This window comes from Bos taurus, chromosome 24 (genome assembly GCF_002263795.3).
Source record: "Bos taurus isolate L1 Dominette 01449 registration number 42190680 breed Hereford chromosome 24, ARS-UCD2.0, whole genome shotgun sequence".
In the NCBI taxonomy this organism is placed as follows: domain Eukaryota; kingdom Metazoa; phylum Chordata; class Mammalia; order Artiodactyla; family Bovidae; genus Bos; species Bos taurus.
In genome coordinates, this window is record NC_037351.1 from 23,514,470 (window position 1) to 23,536,693 (window position 22,224).

General features: G+C 38.0%; 1 protein-coding gene across 5 annotated transcripts in view; it reads right to left on the bottom strand.

The window, feature by feature from the left end:
- The window catches only part of ASXL3 (ASXL transcriptional regulator 3), a 196,951-nt gene that overhangs the window by 70,186 nt on the left and 104,541 nt on the right, over window positions 1-22,224 (bottom strand). For all 5 annotated transcript variants that reach the window (XM_059881015.1, XM_024984461.1, XM_059881016.1 and 2 more), the window contains exons 6-8: window positions 21,660-21,777; window positions 20,591-20,710; window positions 6,821-6,984 (exon numbers count right to left, since the gene is read on the bottom strand). In XM_059881015.1, the coding sequence (XP_059736998.1) occupies window positions 6,821-6,984; window positions 20,591-20,710; window positions 21,660-21,777 (402 nt within the window). The remainder of the gene's footprint in view (window positions 1-6,820; window positions 6,985-20,590; window positions 20,711-21,659; window positions 21,778-22,224) is intronic.

Below are 22,224 nucleotides of genomic sequence, written 5' to 3' on the forward strand. Positions count from 1 at the left end.
AACCTGAGGTCCATTATGTCCTGAAACCAGTACCGTGGGTTTGGGCTGGAAGACAATGGCACCCCACTCCAGTACTCTTGCCTGGAAACTCCCATGGATGGAGGAGCCTGGTGGGCTGCAGTCCATGGGGTCGATAAGGGTCAGACACGACTGAGCGACTTCACTTTCACTTTTCACTTTCATACACTAGAGAAGGAAATGGCAACCCACTCCAGTACTCTTGCCTGGAGAATCCCAGGGACGGGGGATCCTGGTGGGCTGCCGTCTATGGCGTCGCACAGAGTTGGACACGAGTGAAGCGACTTAGCAGCAGCAGCAGCAAGACCTGACCACGTGGGTTTATGTCTCACCCTGGATTTTGGCTGGGTTGGAGTCCTAGCATATGGGTTCAAGTCCCAATCTGAGGTAAACACAAACAGCTTCAAATATGTTCCCTAAGAATGTGAACCAACAGAAAAACACCCAGGTTTTAAAAATTCAGGTAGCCATCTTACCACAAAGGGATTCAGGTTTAGAATAGTGCCAACTACAAGGGAAAAGATTTTTTAAATGAATTCTTTAAACACAGTTAAACTGGTCGGTGATAACTGAATCCTTGGACTAACAACTAGAAGCCTACTCCAACCTCCATCTTACAATTACCTGAGCCAATAAATCCCCTTTATATTTAAGTAAGTTTGAGTTCAGTTTTCTGTTAATTGCAGCATAACATGTGTGAGGTAAAATTAAAATAAACTAGATGTGACAAAGTTATAAAACAACTAGGAATATGTAAAATATGTAATCTAAGATAAACAGCCCTCTAGAAAAAGAAAGGAAAAGTACAAACATGGAAAAAAAAATACCAGAAAGGCTGGCTTAATGGTAAATGGGGAACCCAGCCTCCCTTATTTTAAAGGTGTCATAATGAATTACACTTTGGCTTCACATGGCCCAGAATAGGAGAGCCTGTAGGACTGCTTCAGGGGAGAACTCGGGCAGTAACCTGGGCAGTCAACAGAAGAAGACAAGAAAGCTGAGAATTTCAAATTTTGTAAAAATATGTGAAATCAGGCTTTCATACAAGTGAAATTTCACATAATTGCACTACCTTCCACTGACTCAAGTAAATCTGTGTAATCTGATTCACATCTCCATGCCTTTCCTACTCCTTCTGGCCTAGAAAATGGTGATGTTCACCTCCTTTTGGATTTTTATAAACTTAACAGAAATAGAGCAGTTTTGGAAGCTTGTTGCATTCAGTTGCCTGTTCCTTGCTGCTGGGAGAGAGGGCTGAGCTCAGCTCCAGCAGAGCAGAGACACAGTTCTCAATTTCTCAATGTCGAATGTGGATGGGGCCACAGAGTCTTCCTGTCCTCCCAAATAACCCTAGATAGTATCTCCAGTTGCCTCCAGACCTTCTACAAACCCATCCCACAGGCAGTGTCATTTACTCCCACTCTTCAGGGTTGAAATATGCAGGGAGCAGTCCTTTCATTTCTTCTCCAAGGCCTAATGTCTTAGGTCAGACTCTTAAACTCTCTTTTTTTAAATTAATTTATTTTTTATTGAAGGATAATTGCTTTATAGAATTTTGTTTTTTTGTAAAACCTCAACATCAATCAGCCATAGATGTACATATATCCCCTCCCTTCCGAACCTCCCTCCAATTTCCCTCCCCACCCCACCCCTCTAGGTTGATACAGAGCCCCTGTTTGAGTTTCCTGAGCCACACTGCAAATTCCCATTGGCTATCTGTTTTACGTATGGCAATGTAAGTTTCCATGTTACTTTTTCCATACATCTCACCCTCTCTCCTCCCCTCTCCCCATGTCTGTAAGTCTATTTTCTGTTTCTCCACTGCTGCCCTGTAAGTAAATTCTTCAGTACTATTTTTCCAGATTCTATATATGCATTAGAATACAATATCTTTTTCTTTCTGACCTACTTCACTCTATATAAAAGGTTTCAGGTTCATCCACCTCATTAGAACTGACTCAAATGTGTTCCTTTTTATGGCTGAGTAATATTCCATTGTGTATATGTACCACAACTTCTTTATCCATTGATCTGTCAATGGACATCTAGGTTGCTTCCATGTGCTAGCTGTTGTAAATAGTGCTGCAATGAACAATGGGATACATGTGTCTTTTTCAATTTTGGTTTCCTCAGGGTATATGCCTAGGAGTGGGATTGTTGGATCCTATGGTGGTTTTATTCCTAGTTTTTTAAGGAATCTCCATACTGTCTTCTACAGTGGCTGTATCAATGTACATTTCTACCAACAGTGCAAGAGCATTCCCTTTTCTTCACACTCTCCAGCATTTAATGTTTGTAGACTTTTTGATGATGGCCATTCTGACCCATGTGAGGTGATATCTCATTGTAGTTTTGATTTGAATTTCTCTAATAAGGAGCGATGTTGAGCATCTTTTCATGTGTTTCCTAGCTATCTGTATGTTTGTTTAGGTGTTTTTCCCATTTTTTTATTGGGTTGTTTGTTTTTCTGATATTGAGTTGTACAAGCTGCTTGTATATTTTGGAAATTAATCCTTTGTCAGTTGTTTCATTTGTTATTATTTTCTCCCATTCTGAGGGCTGTCTTTTCACTGTGTTTATAGTTTCCTTTGCTGTGCAAAAGTTTTTAAGTTTAATCAGGTCCCACGTGTTTACTTTTGTTTTTATTTCTGTTACTCTAGGAAGTGGATCATAGACGATCTTGCTTTGATTTATGTCATCCCTAAGGAGACAAAAGAACTGTACACAGAAAATTATAAGACACTAATGAAAGAAATCGGGGGCTTCCCTGGTGGCTCAGAGGTTAAAGCGTCTGCCTGGAATGCAGGAGACCCGGGTTCGATCCCTGGGTCTGGAAGATCCCCTGGAGAAGGAAATGGCAACCCACTCCAGTACTCTTGCCTGGAGAATCCCATGGAGGGAGGAGCCTGGTTGGCTACAGTCCATGGGGTCGAAAAGAGTCGGACACAACTGAGCGACTTCACTTTCACTTTCACTTCAATGAAAGAAATCAAGGACAACATATAGAGAAATATTCCGTGTTCCTGGATGGGAAGAATCAATATAGTGAAAATGAATATACTACCAAATGCAATCTACAGATTCAATGTGATCCCTATCAAATTACCAATGGTATTTTTCACAGAAGTAGAACAAAAAAATTCCACAATTCATATGGAAATTTGAAATATGGAAAATTGAAACTTCCATATGGAAATTGTGAAATATGAATTTCACAATTTCATATGGAAACACAAAAGACCCCGAACAGCCAAACCAGTCTTGAAAATGAAGAATGGAGTTGGAGGAATCAACCTTCCTGACTTCAGGTTATACTACAAAGCTACAGTCATTAAGCCAGTATGGTACTTGCACAAAAACATAAATATAGACCAATGGAACAAGGTAGAAAGCCCAGAAATAAACCCATGCACCTATGATTACCTTATTTTTGACAAAGGAGGCAAGAATATACAATGGGGCAAAGACAGCCTCTTCAATAAATGGTGCTGGGAAAACCGGACAGCTACATGTAAAAGAATGAAATCAGAACACTGCCTAACACCATACTCAAAGATAAACTCATAATGGATTAAAGACCTAAATGTAAGAAACTATAAAACTCTTAGAGGAAAACACAGGCAGAACACTAGATGACATAAATCAAAGCAGACTCTTAATCTCTTATCTCAACTACTGTCTTTATCTCTTATCCAGTCTCCCTGGGTCTTATCTTTCTGCCAGTCCAATACATTATTTACAGGGCTACTGGCTTCTAAGAGAAAATAAGGACTGACTTTATTTATTCTTTGGATCTTCTTCTCCTGCCCTAGGTCCAGGCATTAAAATATTTACTTAAATTATTTTATGTATGCTGCTTCTCATTTGAGAAATCTCTTGAGTACCCCCTGGTTTCAGAAAAAGCTAAAGAGTTGATTCTGCAACCAGGTGATCCAGGTTGTAGACCACACTGCCCTTTAGCACAGTATCCTACCATACACACAGCAGGTCTTTGTAAATGACAAGCTCTCCTTCTGTAAAATGCACTTTCTCTTGATGCTACTTCCAAAACACCTTCAAGGTGCAAGTTAAGCATCTGTTTCATCATAAAATTTTCTTCAGTACTACTTTCAAATTAAAGTTCTTCACCCTCTCTGCCTTCTGAGGACTTTCTTTATACTTCTATTTATGTGACTCTCCCTGGTCTTATACTAAATTTCCCATAGATCTATGCAGTTATCAGACTTCTTTCCTAGTAAACAGGAAGCTATATTTCAGGATAAGCTTGTCTTTCTCCTCCACCTGCTATTCCTCTGCAAGATTTATTCCTGAAGCCTCTGTATTTAGCAAAGTAATAATACACGCTCTGTAAATATTTCTTGAATACATAATTTCCCAGTGAACTACCTGTTCTTTGAGGACAGATATTCATGCCTTATTCATTTATATGCCTCACAGTGACTGGAAAACACTGAGTAACAGAAACTGCTACAGGTTGGTTTAAATATTAGACTTATTCAGAGTGGCCTTCTGGGTTACTGATATACTTGGCTAATCCTAAGACAATCTGTCATTTCTTCATTGCAAAAAGATGTGAGTATTTTATATATGCTGAATCTCATTCTAGCAACAGGAGGTAGAACTGTAAACAAGATAAACTGCACATACCTTGAAGTGGAGGGAATAGCTGTATAGCTAATAAGTTCACTGTCCCCCAAATAAATAAAGTTTTTCTAAATACCTGAACGCAATGCTCAGTCATACCAACTTGAAACCCAGGAATTATCAGCCACTTCTCCCGAAATCCTGCTTCAAGTGTTATTTGGCAAAATGTAAACTTGCTGCCCCTGGATGACAGTGATGATGGCGGCAGTGGGGACTGGTGATGGTGATTGCATCATCCTATTCCTTTTCCCTTGTAGCTCAGCTGGTAGAGAATCTGCCTGCAATGCAGCAGACCTGGGTTTGATCCCTGGGTCTGGAAGATCCCCTGGAGAAGGAAATGGCAACCCACTCTAGTACTCTTGCCTGGAGAATCCCAAGGACAGAGAAGCCAGGCAGGCTACAGTCCATGGGGTCGCAAGAGTTGGACACAACTTAGCAGCTAAACCACATTCCTTTTCAAGTTCAATGCTATTCCTCAAATTCAAGCCCTCACTTTGCCTTCTGGAACAACTAAAATGACTTTCTAACAACCCTTTCCACTTTCATGCTTCCCATCTCTAACATTCCCTTTTCAGTATTGCCAGAATAATTTTCTTAAGAAGTAGTGATCTTATTACACAGCTCTGCTCAAAAGCCCTCAATGGCTTTGCATTGCAAACACAGCAAGAACACTGTTCAGACTTCTTAGCCTTATACTCAAAGCATCTTCTAAAATCGACTTCTAATTTGTCATTCCAGACCCATTGGTATTGCTGTTCCTATAATCCAGACTACGCTCACAATTCACTTTTGATTTTGTATATTTGAATCTTTCACATAAAACACATCTCCACCTATTTCATTCAAATTCTGCCTCTACTTCTAGGCCCAATTCAAGGATCTTGAATTTGTCTGTGATTTTTTTTCCCTTCTACATATAAAAGTTCAATTTACTTTGTGCTTTTCTCTCTATGTTCACCTGTTTCTAACTCATATTTTCATTATTTAGGAATATAGCTTCTGTATCCAACTTGAGTGTATTTAATCACTGATTGAATAAATATGTAATAGGCACTTACTGTATTTCTGTTATTCCAAAGCACCAAATATTTATTATATTCAGAATACTGAATAAATTTCAAACAAAAATGCACAAAAATCAAAACAGTATTTTTCTAAAATGAACAATAATATCCACCAAAGAGATACAAAAGAATGGTAGAAAACAGCAGCTCATCAAATTTTAAGTATGTATGAAAAAGTTGGTAAGTTAGAAGAAAAGAGAATCAAATAAAAAGCTAAGAATATTTGTTCAAAATAATATGGAAATATTGAATCAACCTTGCCCATATCAATTTATGGATGTGTCTCTAGTTTTGAGATGCAAATTTATAAACACATGCATAATATGTCCATCAACTGGGAACTACATACAGTGTCAACTCTTATTGAAATGAAAATTGCAAGGAAATGTTTCCTTAGTTACCATTTAATAATTTTTGTGAAATTTAATAAAAGTTTATGTGATGAAATATTTTTTTTCTTTTCAAAGCAAACAGCTTTAGAAGATGATTGATGCCTGCTATTATGAGTCTATATTTGTACTTCCTTATTTTAGAAGCTTTTCAAAAATACAAAAATACACTGAAAGCATTTCCAGTTCAACTAAATATAAAGATAAAACGTGATTATTTATAGGCAATCATATTCATGATGATAGACTTTCAGAAGCCAACTCCAAACATAAATTTTAAATGCTTTTTGGAAAGAGTTGAGAATGAAAACATTTACATAATTTCTTAGAAACCCTGGCTTTTTATTGCTGCACTTCAATATTCCCTCAGGGCAAAGGAGCAGCTACTTCAAAGATTTATTTGATAATGGAACCTTTGATTTCTTTGTTTTTCCTTCCCAATGTGGGTAGGTCTGTTGTTTCCACTCTATGGCAATGTGCTATATTTTAACATTTGAACTGGCTCACTAGTGATAATAAAAAATGAGTCTGTTTTGGCAGATTAAGCAAACACACCAATGCCAGCAATAAGTATATAAGTTACATAAATATACTAGACTATTACAAAACCATCCACTCAGGTATCAGTCATCTTCGATAACAGACCTGCCACTTCATAATGATATAACTGGTAACTGATATCAAATGTCTGAAACTTCTACTTACCTGCCTATCCACTTCTGGGAGCAAAAGCAGGAGGTACTGTTGAAAATGCTGAGGTAAGGAAGCAAATGTATGTTTATTTATTAATGCCCTCAAGTTAGTGTTGACAAGAATAGATCCCGGGGTTTCTATGTCAATGTCCTCAGCTTTGGTCCATTTCAAGTGTCCTGTGATAAATAAGCAAGAGGTATGAATTCACTATAGATTGGGAAAACATACACCTGTACACACACATAAAATGTATACTGAAGGTATATATATATTCAATAATGTACTTAATTGTGTCTCTTTTCAGAGTGACATTTCAGAAGAAAATCTCCAAAGCTTCTTTGCGTTTCTATCTTGCCTTAGTTGCCTTTAATTTTCATAATGTCTACTTCACTCAATACCATCTGTTTATTTAACCCAACATAGCACCAGGTCTAGATAAAGTTGATAAAGATATCTGGAATGCAGCATTAAAAATGAGTCAAAAATGCAGGATAGAGCAAAAATACAGGGAATAGATTAAGTAGTCAGGATGCACATTTATAGGAGTTTGAGAACGAAAAAACACAGCAGATCACAGAGGGGCAATATTTGAAGAGCAAATGTCTCTCCAAGTTTTAGAACTAAAAAATGACAAGAGTCCTCAGAAAAAGCAACACACCAAATCACAAAAAGGATAAATACTCATTCCTTCATCTGATGTGTTGAAACAGCAAAATATCAAAAATAAAAAGAATATCTTAAAATTATTTTGAGCAAAAACAGATTACCCGCAAAGAGATCAATATAAGACCCAAGAATCACATTACCAATAAATAACAGATGACAATGAAATATCTTCAAAGGGACAAAAGAAAATAAGTTTTGATCTAGAATTTAATTAATAAAAATGTCCCTCTAAATGGCAATGATAGCAATGATATAAGAATATTTTCAGTACTATCCAAAATGGAAATTCTCTCAGATATGCAGATGAGACCACACTAATGACAGAAACAGAAGAGGAACTAAAGAGCCTCTTGATGAAGGTGAAAGAATAGAGGAAAAAGCTGGCTTAAAACTCAGCATTCAAAAAAAACCTAACATGGTGACATCTGGTCCCATCACTTCATGGAAATAGATGAAGAAAAAGTGGAAACAGTAACAGATTTTATTTTCTTGGGCTCCAAAATCACTGCCAATGGTGACTGCAGCCACAAAATTAAAAGATTTTTTCTTCTTGGAAGAAAAGCTATGACAGACCTAGGCAGTGTATTAAAAAGCAGAGACATCACTTTGCTGACAAAGGTCCGTATAGTCAAAGTTATGGCTTTTCTGTAGTCATGTACAGATGTGAGAGCTGGACCATAAAGAAGGCTGAGTGCTGAAGAATTGATGCTTTCAAATTGTGGTGCTGGAGAAGATTCTTGAGAGTCCTTTGGACTGCAAGGAGATTAAACCAGTCAATCCTAAAGGAAATCAACCCTGAATATTCATTGGAAGGACTGATGCTGAAGCTGAAGCTCCAATACTTTGGCCACCTGATGCAAAGAGCCAACTCACTGCAAAAAGACCGTGATGCTGGGAAAGATTGAGCACAAGAGTACAAAGGGGCAACAGAGGATGAGAAGGCTGGATGGCATCACTCTCTCAATGGACATGAGTTTGAGCAAACTTGGGAGATAGTGAAGGATAGGGAAGCCTGGAGTACTGCAATTCATGCGGTTACAAAGAGACAGACACAACTTAGCAACTGAACAATAGTCCCTTAGAGAATCATGCTGAAAAATCACTAGTGCATGCTTTTAACAAACAAAGAAATTAACTCAAAGAAAGAATGGGTGGGTTGCAGAAGTAATAAAAAACCAGAAGATGAATAGACATGAGTAACTCCAAATAAATACTAACAGAGGAAAATAAAACTAACATGAATTAAAATGGAAAAAAGAAAAAGAAAACAGTACACAATTGCATGAGAGATGATACAGTGTGACTGAAATGAGAATGCTATATAACTCTGGCACTGTTTGAGAACAAAAGAGATACCATCTAGTTTTTAACTTTGTTAAAACTCTATAGGTAGAGTCTACAGGTGTCACTGGGAAAAATGAAAGACTTAGAACTTCCAAATAAATTCCTGGAAAGAAAACTCAATCACACGAAGTCATTAAAAAAAATTTAATTAAGTCCAACACAATAAAAAAATATACAAGTGGATTTTCATATTAGTTTTTAAAAGTAACACAATCCAATTATATGCTGCCTTACAAGAGATACACTTAAAATAACGATCAAGAAAACCAAAAACGAGGAGAAAAACTCAAAACAGCAGGAAGACATTGAACACAACAAGAAAAGCAAAACTATAATATTAACATCAGATAAAGATAAAGCTTTAAAAAAAAAAAAAAAAACACCTTTTTTGGGGTAAGAAAATAATTCCTTAGGTATAAAATGAATTCACCAGGAAAATACAATGACCTTAAACCTGGATCCATTTAAACTGCATAACATTCAAAATTTAAAATTGAGATAATTAAAAATAGAAATTGGTACTCCATAATGCTAATGGGATATCTGGACATATTTTATCAGATAGCAGATGGTGAAGAAGCTGCCTGCAATACAGGAGACTTGGGTTCAATCCCTGGGTCAGGAAAATCTCCTGAAGAAGGGAATGGCTACCTACTCCAGGATTCTTTCCTGGGAAATCTCATGGACAGAGGAGCCTGCTGGGCTACAGTCCATGGGGTCACAAAGAGCTGGACATGACTAAGTGACTAACATTGAGGTAACAGGTAAAAAACTTGTCTTAAGAATGAAGAAGACTTTAAAAACTCTATAATCAATCTTAAACCAATGAATTTAAGCACTGAACTAAAGCATTTTCTTTTAGTCAGCACTCAAGAAACAGTTTAAAAAAAATACCCAAAACAGACCTGTGAGTCTCAACAAATACTGAAAAATAATAGAAAATCTCATCTCTCTATCCACAAAGAAGTAAACTTAGATATCAATAACAGAAATGTAGCAACGCTTTGGTCTTCCCACACCCATTATATGTTTGGAAACTTGGAAGCAAACTTACAAGTAACTCATAAGTTAAAAAATTTTGTAATGGAAATTACAAAATATTTAGATTCTAAGTGACATGCCAAAATTTGTAAAAAGCAGCTAAATTAGTTATAAAGATAAATTGTGCATATTTAAGAGAAGAAAAAATACTGAAAATTCAAGAGTTGAGTGTGCAAATCAAGAAGTTAATGAATGAACTATAGAATAAAAACTGAAAAAGAAAGACTGTAAAGAAGCAGAATGGATATTCATAAATAGAAAAGAACAATTATGACCATCAAGAACAGAAAAAGGATTTTTTCATTAACAATAAAACAGGTATACCTCTAAAGAGAGATAGCTTAAATAAACATTAATAGGAATAAAAGATAGGCACATAATTTGAGGTATAGTATAGATTCAAAGGCAAATATAATGAAAATTAGATTTAAAAAAGTATGTGTGTGTGGATGCTCAGTCGTGTTAGACTGATGGCAGGCTCCTCTGTCCATGGAATTTTCCAGGCAAGAATGCTGGAGTGGGTTGCCATTTCCTTCTCAAGGGAATCATCCTGACCCAGGGATTGAACCTGCATCTCTTGCATCTCCTGCCCTGGCTGAGATAGATGTAAAAAGCATACTACTATGATTTTAGCCAATACTTTTGAACACATCCCCGGTGGCTAAGATGGTAAAGAGTCTGCCTACAATGCAGGAGACCCAGGTTCGATCCCTGGGTTGGGAAGATCCTTCGGAGAAGGATGGCAACCCACTCCAGTACTCCTCCCTGGAAAATCCCAGGGACGGAGGAGCCTGGTAGGCTACAGTCCATAGGGTCACAGAGTCGGACAGGACTGAGTGACTTCACTTTCATCACAGACTCTTCAGTTAAAACTTTACGGTTCCCTGGTGGCTCAGACGCTAAAGCATCTGTCTACAATGTGGGAGACCCAGGTTCAATCCCTGGGTCGGGAAGATCTCCTGGAGAAGGAAATGGCAACCCACTCCAGTATTCTTGCCTGGAAAATCCCATGGACGGAGGAGCCTGGTAGGGTACAGTCCATGGGGTCGCAAAGAGTCGGACATGACTTCACTTTCACTTTTGAACAGATAAACTAAAATATTTCAAGTTCACAAATTTTCAAATTATATTAAAAATAGCAAGCCTCAATAAATTTGTGTAAATTCTTATAAATAAAAACCCTCCTACTCAAAGTGTACACACATCACATATTACAAACAGCTCTGAAGACTAATTTTACCAATACATCAAGCAACTCTCCCACCACTTATATAGATATATATTCTAGAGAATAAGTAAAGAAAGAAAGCTCTTAAATTTACTTTATGAAATTAATATAACTTATTTCAAAATAAGGACATACAAGGATAATACAAGAGAGAATTTGTGGCCAATCTCACTTATAAACACAAAAATGTACAACAATTTTATCAATTAAAAAAAAATATCTAAAGGATTCCCAAAAAACTCCTGACATTTGTTAGGAGTGAAGTCAAATGTATGTTTGATTACAGATGTATGTTTGATACAGATGTATGTTTGATTAGCATCTTTATTTTTCTACATATTTAAAGTGTTTCACAGGAAAATAAAATAGACTACAAGGAGAAAGGAATTAGGAAGAAGTTATTTTTTCTCAGCAGGGGAGGCAAAGGCAAAACTTAGAGACAGAAATGCTGAAAATATAGAAAAGGAACCTGCTTAATTCTAATCCATGAGAGGAAGTTGGGGTCATTTACCAAGGGTGACTTTGGGAGGGAGTATTGGGGAAATGGGAAAATTGTAAAACCTTAGAAACATGTTACAGACAATGTGAGAAGTCAAACTTATGCTGTTGGTTACTATCTGGCATGGTTCAAAATATTTAAGAGTATCACAGGGAAAAAAAGAAAGATTCAGAGAGGTACATAGACTTTCATGACAAAATCAAAAAACAAGATCTATTTCAAAGATGTCCACTGAAGCAAAACTATGCTTTATAATTTCAGAACAAAGACAGAGCAGATGAACTTATTGCTAAATTTGTCACCACACAGGATGTTTAATCCCATTTTAATTATCCTAACATACTTATTCTTAATTGGCTTAAGAACAAGCTCATTATATCTGATCTTATCTTATAGCTGACTTATCTTATCAAAGCTGGTACCTCACCTCCCTAATCAGAGGAAGAAAAGATGCAGTTATCTTAGTGTCTAATTCCTGGACACAGGCAAATTTGGCCTTGGAATACAGAATGAAGCAGGGTAAAGGCTAACAGAGTTTTGCCAAGAGAATGCACTGATCATAGCAAACACCCTCTTCCAACAACACAAGAGAAGACTCTACACATGGACATCACCAGATGGTCAACACCGAAATCAGATTGATTATATTCTTTGCAGCCAAAGATGGAGAAGCTCTATACAGTCAGCAAAAACAAGACCAGGAGCTGACTGTGGCTCAGACCATGAACTCCTTATTGCCAAATTCAGACTTAAACTGAAGAAAGTAGGGAAAACCACTAGACCATTCAGGTATGACCTAAATCAAATCCCTTATGATTATACAGTGGAAGTGAGAAATAGATTTAAGGGACTAGACCTGATAGACAGAGTGCCTGATGAGCTATGGACGAAGGTTCATGACATTGTACAGGAGACAGGGATCAAGGCCATCCCCATGGAAAAGAAATGCACAAAAGCAAAATGGCTGTCTGGGGAGGCCTTACAAATAGCTGTAAAAAGAAGAGAAGTGAAAAGCAAAGGAGAAAAGGAAAGATAGAAGCATCTGAATGCAGAGTTCCAAAGAATAGCAAGAAGAGATAAGAAAGCCTTCCTCAGCAATCAATGCAAAGAAATAGAGGAAAACAACAGAATGGGAAAGACTAGAGATCTCTTCAAGAAAATTAGAGATACCAAGGGTACATTTCATGCAAAGACGGGCTCGATAAAGGACAGAAATCATATGGATCTAACAGAAGCAGAAGATATTAAGAAGAGGTGGCAAGAATACACAGAAGAACTGTACAAAAAAGGGCTTCACGACCCAGATAATCACAATGGTGTGATCACTGACCTAGAGCCAGACATCCTGGAATGTGAAGTCAAGTGGGCCTTAAAAAGCATCACTATGAACAAAGCTAGTGGAAGTGATGGAATTTCAGTTGAGCTATTTCAAATCCTGAAAGATGATGCTGTGAAAGTGCCGCACTCAATGTGCCAGCAAATTTGGAAAACTCAGCAGTGACCACAGGACTGGAAAAGGTCAGTTTTCATTCCAATCCCAAAGAATGGCAATGCCAAAGAATGCTCAAACTACCGCACAATTGTACTCATCTCACATGCTAGTAAAGTAATGCTCAAAATTCTCCAAGCCAGGCTTCAGCAATACGTGACCCGTGAACTTCCAGATGCTCAAGCTGGTTTTAGAAAAGGCAGAGGAACCAGAGATCAAATTGCCAACATCTGCTGGATTATGGAAAAAGTAAGAGAGTTCCAGAAAACCATTTATGTCTGTTTTATTGACTATGCCAAAGCTTTGACTGTGTGGATCACAATAAACTGTGGAAAATTCTGAAAGAGATGGGAATACCAGACCACCTGACCTGCCTCTTGAGAAACCTATATGCAGGTCAGGAAGCAACAGTTAGAACTAGACATGGAAAAACAGACTGGTTCCAAATCAGGAAAGGAGTTCGTCAAGTCTGTATATTGTCACCCTGCTTATTTAACTTCTATGCAGAGTACATCATGAGAAACGCTGGGCTGGAGGAAGCATAAGCTAGAATCAAGAATGATGCTGGGAGAAATCTCAATAACCTCAGATATGCAGATGACACCACCCTTATGGCAGAAAGTGAAAAGGAACTCAAAAGCCTCTTGATGAAAGTGAAAAGTGGAGAGTGAAAAAGTGGGCTTAAAACTCAACATTCAGAAAACGAAGATCATGGCATCCGGTCCCATCACTTCATGGGAAATAGATGGGGCAACAGTGGAAACAGTGTCAGACTTTATTTTTTTGGGCTCCAAAATCACTGCAGATGGTGACTGCAGCCATGAAATTTAAAGACGCTTACTCCTTAGAAGAAAAGTTATGACCCACCTAGATAGCATATTCAAAAGCAGAGACATTACTTTGCCAACAAATGTCCGTCTAGTCAAGGCTATGGTTTTTGCAGTGGTCATGTATGGATGTGAGAGTTGGACTGTGAAGAAAGCTGAGCACTGAAGAATTGATGCTTTTGAACTGTGGTGTTGGAGAAGACTCTTGAGAGTCCCTTGGACTTCAAGGAGATCCAACCAGTCCATTCTGAAGGAGATCAGTCCTGGGTGTTCATTAGAAGGAATGATGCTAAAGCTGAAACTCCAGTACTTTGGCCACCTCATGCGAAGAGTTGACTCACTGGAAAAGACTCTGATGCTGGGAGGGGTTGGGGGCAGGAGGAGAAGGGGACAACAGCGGATGAGATGGCTGGATGGCATCACCGACTCGATGGACCTGAGTTTGAGTGAATTCCGGGAGTTGGTGATGGACAGGGAGGCCTGGCATGCTGGCACTTCATGGGGTTGCAAAGAGTTGGACACGACTGAGCGACTGAACTGAACTGAAAGTATAAAGTAGTTGAAGTCCAGAGAAACAGAGAAGGGACAACTGTCAAACTGCCGCACTAAGTGTCTATACTACTAAAGACAACATTAGGAGTCAATAAAATCATGGGAAAGCGTCTGATCGGGGTCAGGGGAATTATTGTAACCAAAGGGAGTTTTAAGAGCATCAATCTGAGTAAAGGCGGCAGACTCTGGAGCTCTTGTTGGCTTAAAACTTCCTATTTTCCAGAAGGGAAATCCCACAGGATTAGCACATAAAATGTCCACAGGAGATACACTCAAGCAGAGGGAAGGAGCCCATCAAAGAGGCAGACCAAAGCCTTATGTTACAAGAACTGCCCAAGGAAATACAGAAAGAGTTCAAAATCAAAGAGTTATTCATCGTCTCAAAAAAATTACAGAGGAATAGATTCTGAAAGAGCTCAGTGAAGAAAAGCAGGCTTTTGAAGAGTGAAGTCTAAAGAAAAAATAATTATCAGAGGGCAAAATCTAGCCATCTACAACCTAAATCGAGTACCTTTCACAAAATGAGGAGACTGTAAAAATTCTATCAGGGAGCATTGACTCGATTACAATACAGTACCATGAGGTTAGTGACAAACAGGGATTATGGTAAAAAAAATAGATTTTTAAATGTTAATAATCTTGATGGACTCTTTGCGACCCTATGGGCTATACAGTCCATGGAATTCTCCAGGTCAGAATACTGGAGTGGGTAGTCGCTGCCTTCTCCAGGGGATCTTCCCAACCCAGGGATTGAACCCAGGTCTGCCACATTGCAGCCAGATTCTTTACCAGCTTAGCCACCAGGGAAGCCCATTTAAAAAATAACATAATGAAAACATGGAGGTAAGTGGGATTGTAAGTGCAATTATCTCCCCCTCCTTCAAAATATATTAGCCAAAGTTTGAGTAGTTAAAAAAATTATCACTTCTATTTCAGTCTGTCACATTTTAACAGCTTTGGAGAGAACTTTCAGATACGAATACATCTTGTGGCAATGTTTAGCGATTTTGTTTTTGGTTTTACTTTCATTCTTTTTTATTATTCAGGCCAAACTTAATTAAATTTAGTATTTTTAATTAAAATGGTATAATTTGGTTTTTCTAAGATGACCTCTGACTATGGCTACACATCAGGAGATGTCAAATAGTATTTATAAAACAACAGGGAAAGTTATTGTTGATGACAGGATTTCGGGTTACTATTCAATTTTTTTACTTTCCTACATTAATTTATCTTAAAAGTACGTAACGTTTATGAAACCAGCAAAGTTGTAATTCTTCACTACGAAAAGATTAAACCTAATAAAATATACTGGAATGAATCCCAGAAGTTGGGCTCACTGAGGACATTTATTAAAATCCCCTCAGAGACATCCATTAGAAGCTTGAATTTGTTTAGCAAGCACTTTTTAAACTCCTACTGTGTGACTAGGAAGGAAGAAGCATAATTATAAATGGTATAGGTCAACGACCTCTAATTCAAGGAACTTACATTTTAGTTATGGAAATATACAAGAAATTAATACCAAAAAAGTGGTAAGAAAGATTATCATTAGTAATTTTTTGTAAATTCCATAATCCATCTCTCAGAAAACTCCATAGGTGAAGTTTTATATGTGTTTTATCCTTTGCTAAGATAAGGATATGTATGGGCTTCCCTGGTGGCTTAGTTGGTAAAAAATCTGCCTGCAAAGCAGGAGACCTGGATTTGATCTGTGGGCCTGGAAGATCCCCTGGAGAAGGAAATGGAAACCCTCTCCAGTATTATTACCTGGAAAATCCCATGGACAGAGGAGCCTGGAGGGCTACAGTCCATGGGGTCACAAGAGTCGAACATGACTTAGTGACTAAACCACCACCAAGATAATGATAAAGGACATTAAAACAACTGATTAGGCAAAAAAACCCCATATACTTCAAACTCCATTTTCAGTCAGAACCTACCTTACATCTCACTGATGTGGTTTTTCCACCTAGTTGTTTGGTGGTCTAATACCATACTGATTTTCAAGCCCTGAGATAATAAAAGGGGCCTTGTAGATACTGTTAGTTTGTTTTTGTGCATGTCAGATTAGAATTTTCTACCATGCATGATTCAGAAATGGGAGAGGGACCAGCAAGGTTTCGGTTGTTTTTTAATATAACATCATCGGAGTTTTTTAATAATAACATCATCGGATCTTTAGATCCATTTTCTTTTTCAACTGCACTCACTCAGAGTAACCCACGTCACCATGTCAGCCAGAGAGCTACTCGGAGAAATAGCCTTATAATTTTTATACAAAACCCTGGCAAAGAACAAATAAGATAAAACAGAAAAGAAAAAAGAAAAAAAACTATGTGAAAAGTAATGGGTTCCCAAGCTGAGTGCTATCGATATTTCTCATAAGAATTTCAAGATCACTATCAGAACTGGAACAGCTGAGGGATACGGAAGCTTTATTATTATTACTACTATAATACTGTCAATGCTGCTGCCATTACCACCGCCACCACCACTGTGTGCTCCTAACCCTCCCCAGAAAGCTGGCCTGTAAAGGAACCGGAGGAGGGCTGTACTGGGGTCTGTCCTTTACTGCAGGGTCCTCGGGGAAACACTGGGATTCACCGTGTCCTGGGCTACATATATTTAGATTCCAAGATCCTGTTGAAACCTATTACCTTGGACAGGGTGCCTATTCCACTACTGGACAAATTAAGTAATTGCCAAAGACCAACAGGAAGCATTCAGGGACAACTAGGAGTATTTTATGTCCTGTAAGGATAAACTGACAATGAGGATCAAACTCTAGACTTAACAGTCTGAAGTCTAATTTGGACTGGATTTAATTTCAGAATTATCAGCTGAAGGTAGAATAGACTTACAGCATTTATTTTCATTCAGAATGATTTCAACAGGCTAGGACTATGTAGTTATCTCTCCATAGAGAAGACAAAGAGGGTTAAAGCTACATTTCTAAAATTGTGTGAATTAGATGTCTCACTGGTGGGAGAGGCAGATGACTGTATCTGGCTGGCTAAGGAGTGTTGGGTGGGCTCATCTGGTTTTGCATTCACCCTGTGTCGGTTCAACAAAGAAAGACCTTCCCGAAGAAGCACAGGGTCATTCTTATTCAACTACAAGTAACTACCCTACTATGCAGAAAACTACAGGATGCCTCACTCATCAAGACAAATATACTTGCCATCCTGTTACTTATAAATAACTCGCTGAAAACGTATTCAACACCTACTAAATGAGACAGACATAATGGGTGCGGAAAGTACTACCAAGATAGATGGGAAAGTCACTGCTTCTAAGGAAGTAACAACTTCATGGCAAAGAGTGGGAAGCAAAATGTACATATATATATGACATATATATATATATATTACTTATATATATATATATATATATATAAGTAATAAAACCATCCTGATTCTAAAATGTTGCACAGCACACAGAATCTTTTACTCTGTAAGATCCCTAAGGTCACGGAACATCAGAAACATCACTTCCTACAAGAGACGTGGGATACTATCTGGAGATGGTTACATTTAAGGCCGTTTTACTTTCTTTTGACATGTTTTCACTTATCATTCTATAGTGCTGGGCATACACGGGAGGCTTAATCAGTACTACCGACTTCACCTGCACAAAAGAAGCCACTATATTCAGCTGGCTGCTGGGTTAGTCAGTCAGTCACAGTTCCTTCCTAGTAATAAACTTCAGGTAACTTTTGACAGATTTTTACATTAATTGATTTATTTTAAATCCCACCTTCTTCCTCTGTCTGATTTTACAGGATCAGCCAGAAAATCTGTTAGTTGCTAGCTCTCCTTGTGTATGTAACTAGGGTTCCTACATTTTAACGCCCATGGCAGGCTCATCATATCATGGATGCTATGCTGCTCTTCACTGGTGCCCACAGGTCTAGGCAGACTAGACATTCAGAACATATCCCCAGATAACAGTTTAGATTTTGCGAGCCAGCCAGCCCCTGGCTTAGATCTTTAGCCATGTCATTTATGGACAACCTCCTTCACCCTCTGGCCCTCAGTTTATTCAGGTGCAAAATAAAAATCATTTTATTGTATATAATTGAAGTAAATGAGATAACATGGCAAAGGATCTAGTTGTTGTTTAGTAGCTAAGTCATGTCCAACTCTTCTGCGGCCCCATGGAATATAGCCTCCCAGGCCCCTCTGTTCATGGGATTTTTCCAGGCAAGGATACTGGAGTGGGTTGCCATTTCCTTCGCCAGAGCATCTTCCCCACACAGGGATCAAACCCAGGTCTCCTGCATTGGCAGGCGAATTCTCTACCACTGAGCCACCAGGGAAGCCCCACAAAACCTAGACCACTGCATTAAATTCAGGGAGTGGGTAAGATTTTACCCTTCCATTCCTTCCTTAAAGTAGCTTCATTATTTCTAGTACTCTGTAGTCTAATAAAAAGCAGGTTAAAAAGAACTTAGTGGTCTCTCTCCTTTATCACCTTTTAAATTTGCTAGCAAACAAGCCAAAATGCCTTTACTGCTTTTTGTTAATGCGTAAGACGTTTAGTGGCATGCAGGATTCCTAGGTTATGACAATTAAAACAAAAGATCCTGACTGAAGACCCAAACATCTGACAGGATCATGAAAAGAGTACAAGCCTTGCTTACCTCCCAGCCCTGAAGGCAGCTAAGTAAAGGAATGAAGAGGTCCCCATGCCTTGAATTTTCTTAAACTCATGATATAGTGTTGACTTTCCTGAGGTTGGTAGCACACAGATTTAACAGATGGTCACTGACTTTTTAATTACTTAAGGTATCATAACGATGTTTTGGGGGGCTTTTCTTTTTAGTATATTCTTTACATATCACTCTCCCATTACACTTTTCAACTTCAGAAGCTACTTAAAATACTTTAGAAAACTCAAAAATTAGGGGGAAAATGTCAATATATATTCGGAGAAGGCAATGGCAACCCACTCAATATATATGTAGGTATGGCTATACACTAACTTACACATTTGGGGCCAGACAATAACTATAAAATGATTTAGCCTTGGAAACAATGAAAAAGATAATTATGCTATATTTAAAAAACTTAAAGCAAAAATAAATTCTGTTTTCCCAAAGATCTCTGATATAAGGCTATCTAAACCCTATTATAAAGACTTTACTGAAAATATGCTCCAGAATTTAACAAAATCTTGGTATACAGTTGGCAATCAATAAACCTTTACTCAATCAATAAATACATGGGTTAAAATCTTGCTTGAATTGTACAAACAGATAAACTCTGCAAATAAGAATTACCCTAAGTTGCCAAGAAAGTAAGTGGCAGAACCAGTAATAAAGTTCAGGTCAATAAATTTGTACTTTCTACCAACCATTTTACAAAATGTTACAATGATCATTACCCTTACTCAGAGATAAAATAACTGAGAGAAATGAAGCCATTAGGTCCAGGCATCCAGTAAGGCAGGTTTGGTCTAGAATGTTAATGTTCCACCTAGGATATATTTATTTTCCTCTTTTTCAATTTTCATATTCCTTTTCCCCCTAATGCTGCTATTGATTTCCTGATGAAAAGTTATCAGGAAGGAAGTCTTCAGAAGAAAACCTGGGGCTGACTTGCAGAACCCAATATCTGGGTCTCCCACACTTCTCAGCAATTGTACACTGTTTTTCAGACAAGCACTACTGAATATTTCAAGCAGCATAAGATGAAAAGCAAGGCAGAGTAGTTTTACTGCAGCATATTCTGACAGTGTACTCTTTAGTTCAGTGAACGCTTTATAAAAGTTGCATTTCCCCCCTCCCCCCAGGACAGTGTATTCCAATAAAGTGAAACCCAGTAGCAGCAACAAAACACGGCACGTTGGACTGAATCATGACTTGGCAGATAATTACTTGAATGCGTATATCATTTTAAATCCCTTATCGTTAGCCTCTGCTCCGTCCAGCGATATCATTCACAAATTTAGCAACATGCTTAAAATCATTCCACTGTAATATGTTGCCTTATTTAGCACCTTCTTTGGTTTAGATAAATTGGGAAGATTTAAAATTTTCCTTGTTTAACTATTAGAAGAAAGTTCCTATTATTTCATTCAACAAGATTTAAATCTCTAAAATGAGAAATGTTATAGTCAATCGAACACTCACCTAAACCAGACTTTTTTAATCGCTTTAAGTGCTGACTTGTTTGTTTTCCAGTGGGAGATTTTTGCCCATGTTTCATTTCTTTATCTGAACTGTCTGCTTCACCATTTTTAGATTCAGATCCTAAAAGAGGAAATAGTTATTATGTCATTATGTTCCTCTTGCTGTCCTTGAAAAGAAAAATCTCAAATTGTTTTACCAACCATAGATACAATCTCCTTTTCTAAGAGTTAATACACTGCCTTTGGCCACAATCTGATTCCTCTACTGGATATAAAGAGAAAAGTCCAATAAATCAATCAAACAGAACAAAAAGCAAGAACAGATGGCCTAATAGTGGAGTCAAAAACACATTCACTGATCTGATAGCTTTTAAAAGAAACACTCAGATCTTTTGTGAAAATATATGAATACACTTCAACAATACTCTGCCACTTGGAGACGATGCAAGGCCAAGAGAGAAAGATGAAGGATGAAGAGGGAGAGATCATGCCTTTATGAATGACTTTACGTTGAAGCAGGAAGAGAAAACGCAAACATCAATCTATAATAAATAGAATGGTCCATAGCCGAAAAAGTGACAGAAGGTAAATTAAAAGAAAAGGTCAGGGCTGCACTGAGGTGAGAAGAATGCTGCCAGAACACAAAAACTAATAAACGATTCCTAGACTTTGCAGCAGAGGATGGCAAAACAAATTCACACCCACAGAAGAACGGCTTTTGATGGCATTACACATCAGCATGTGGTCCAGCATTCGAGTTCAGCATTCACACAAAAGCCAAAGCAAGAGAAACCCAGCTAGCAGTACCGCACGTTTCCTTACATCTACTGACATTAGCAAACGAAGTCCTGTGATGATGAGCAAGACGTGCTTTTGCTTTTTTTTAAGCACAAAATGCCCGGTTAGGTTTGAATCACGGAAAGAGTTAAAGGCATTAAAAAAAAAAAAATTAAATGAAACCTCAAGTGGAAATAGTATTCAGTTTCAGAGAAAATTCATGACATCTCTCTCTCAGTGAGGAACTCTCTGAGGGAGTAACTGGCCAAGCATAGAATATTTTAGCTCTTTACCTGAAGGCGAATCCGACTGCTCATCAGACACCTTTAATGGTGTCAGAACCACACGAGGGACAGTCTTGTTTACCATCATTGAGACTCCATTTCTTCTCTTCTGCTGCTGCCTCAAAGCCTACAAAAACATCATAACAAAATAGAACAGAAACATATAGTCAAAATGATTTCTCATAACTGAATTAAATGATCCACTTGTCTGTCATTAGATAGAACCTCTCAGACTTAAATTCCACAGAGTCACTCATTTGTCAAGACTCTTCAGCATCAGCTTCCTGTCACTTTTCCCTCAAAAGCATAAAATCGGGCTTTGGCAGAGGGTAGAAACCTGAGACCACTTTCGGGAGAATTCTGAAAACCAAACAGCATGTGGAGCTTTGTGGTACCCGAGCAGTGGCTTGAGAGCCCATGGAATTGGAAACCATGACTCCCAAAGAAAAGAAATGTAAAATAAATGTTTCGCAACCAGGATAAAAATATATGTGTCTGCACTTCTCTTGCAGGTGCGTCCTCTCCAGTGGGCTGCTCAGTCAATCAAGTTAACACCGAGTGTCATCAGTATGTA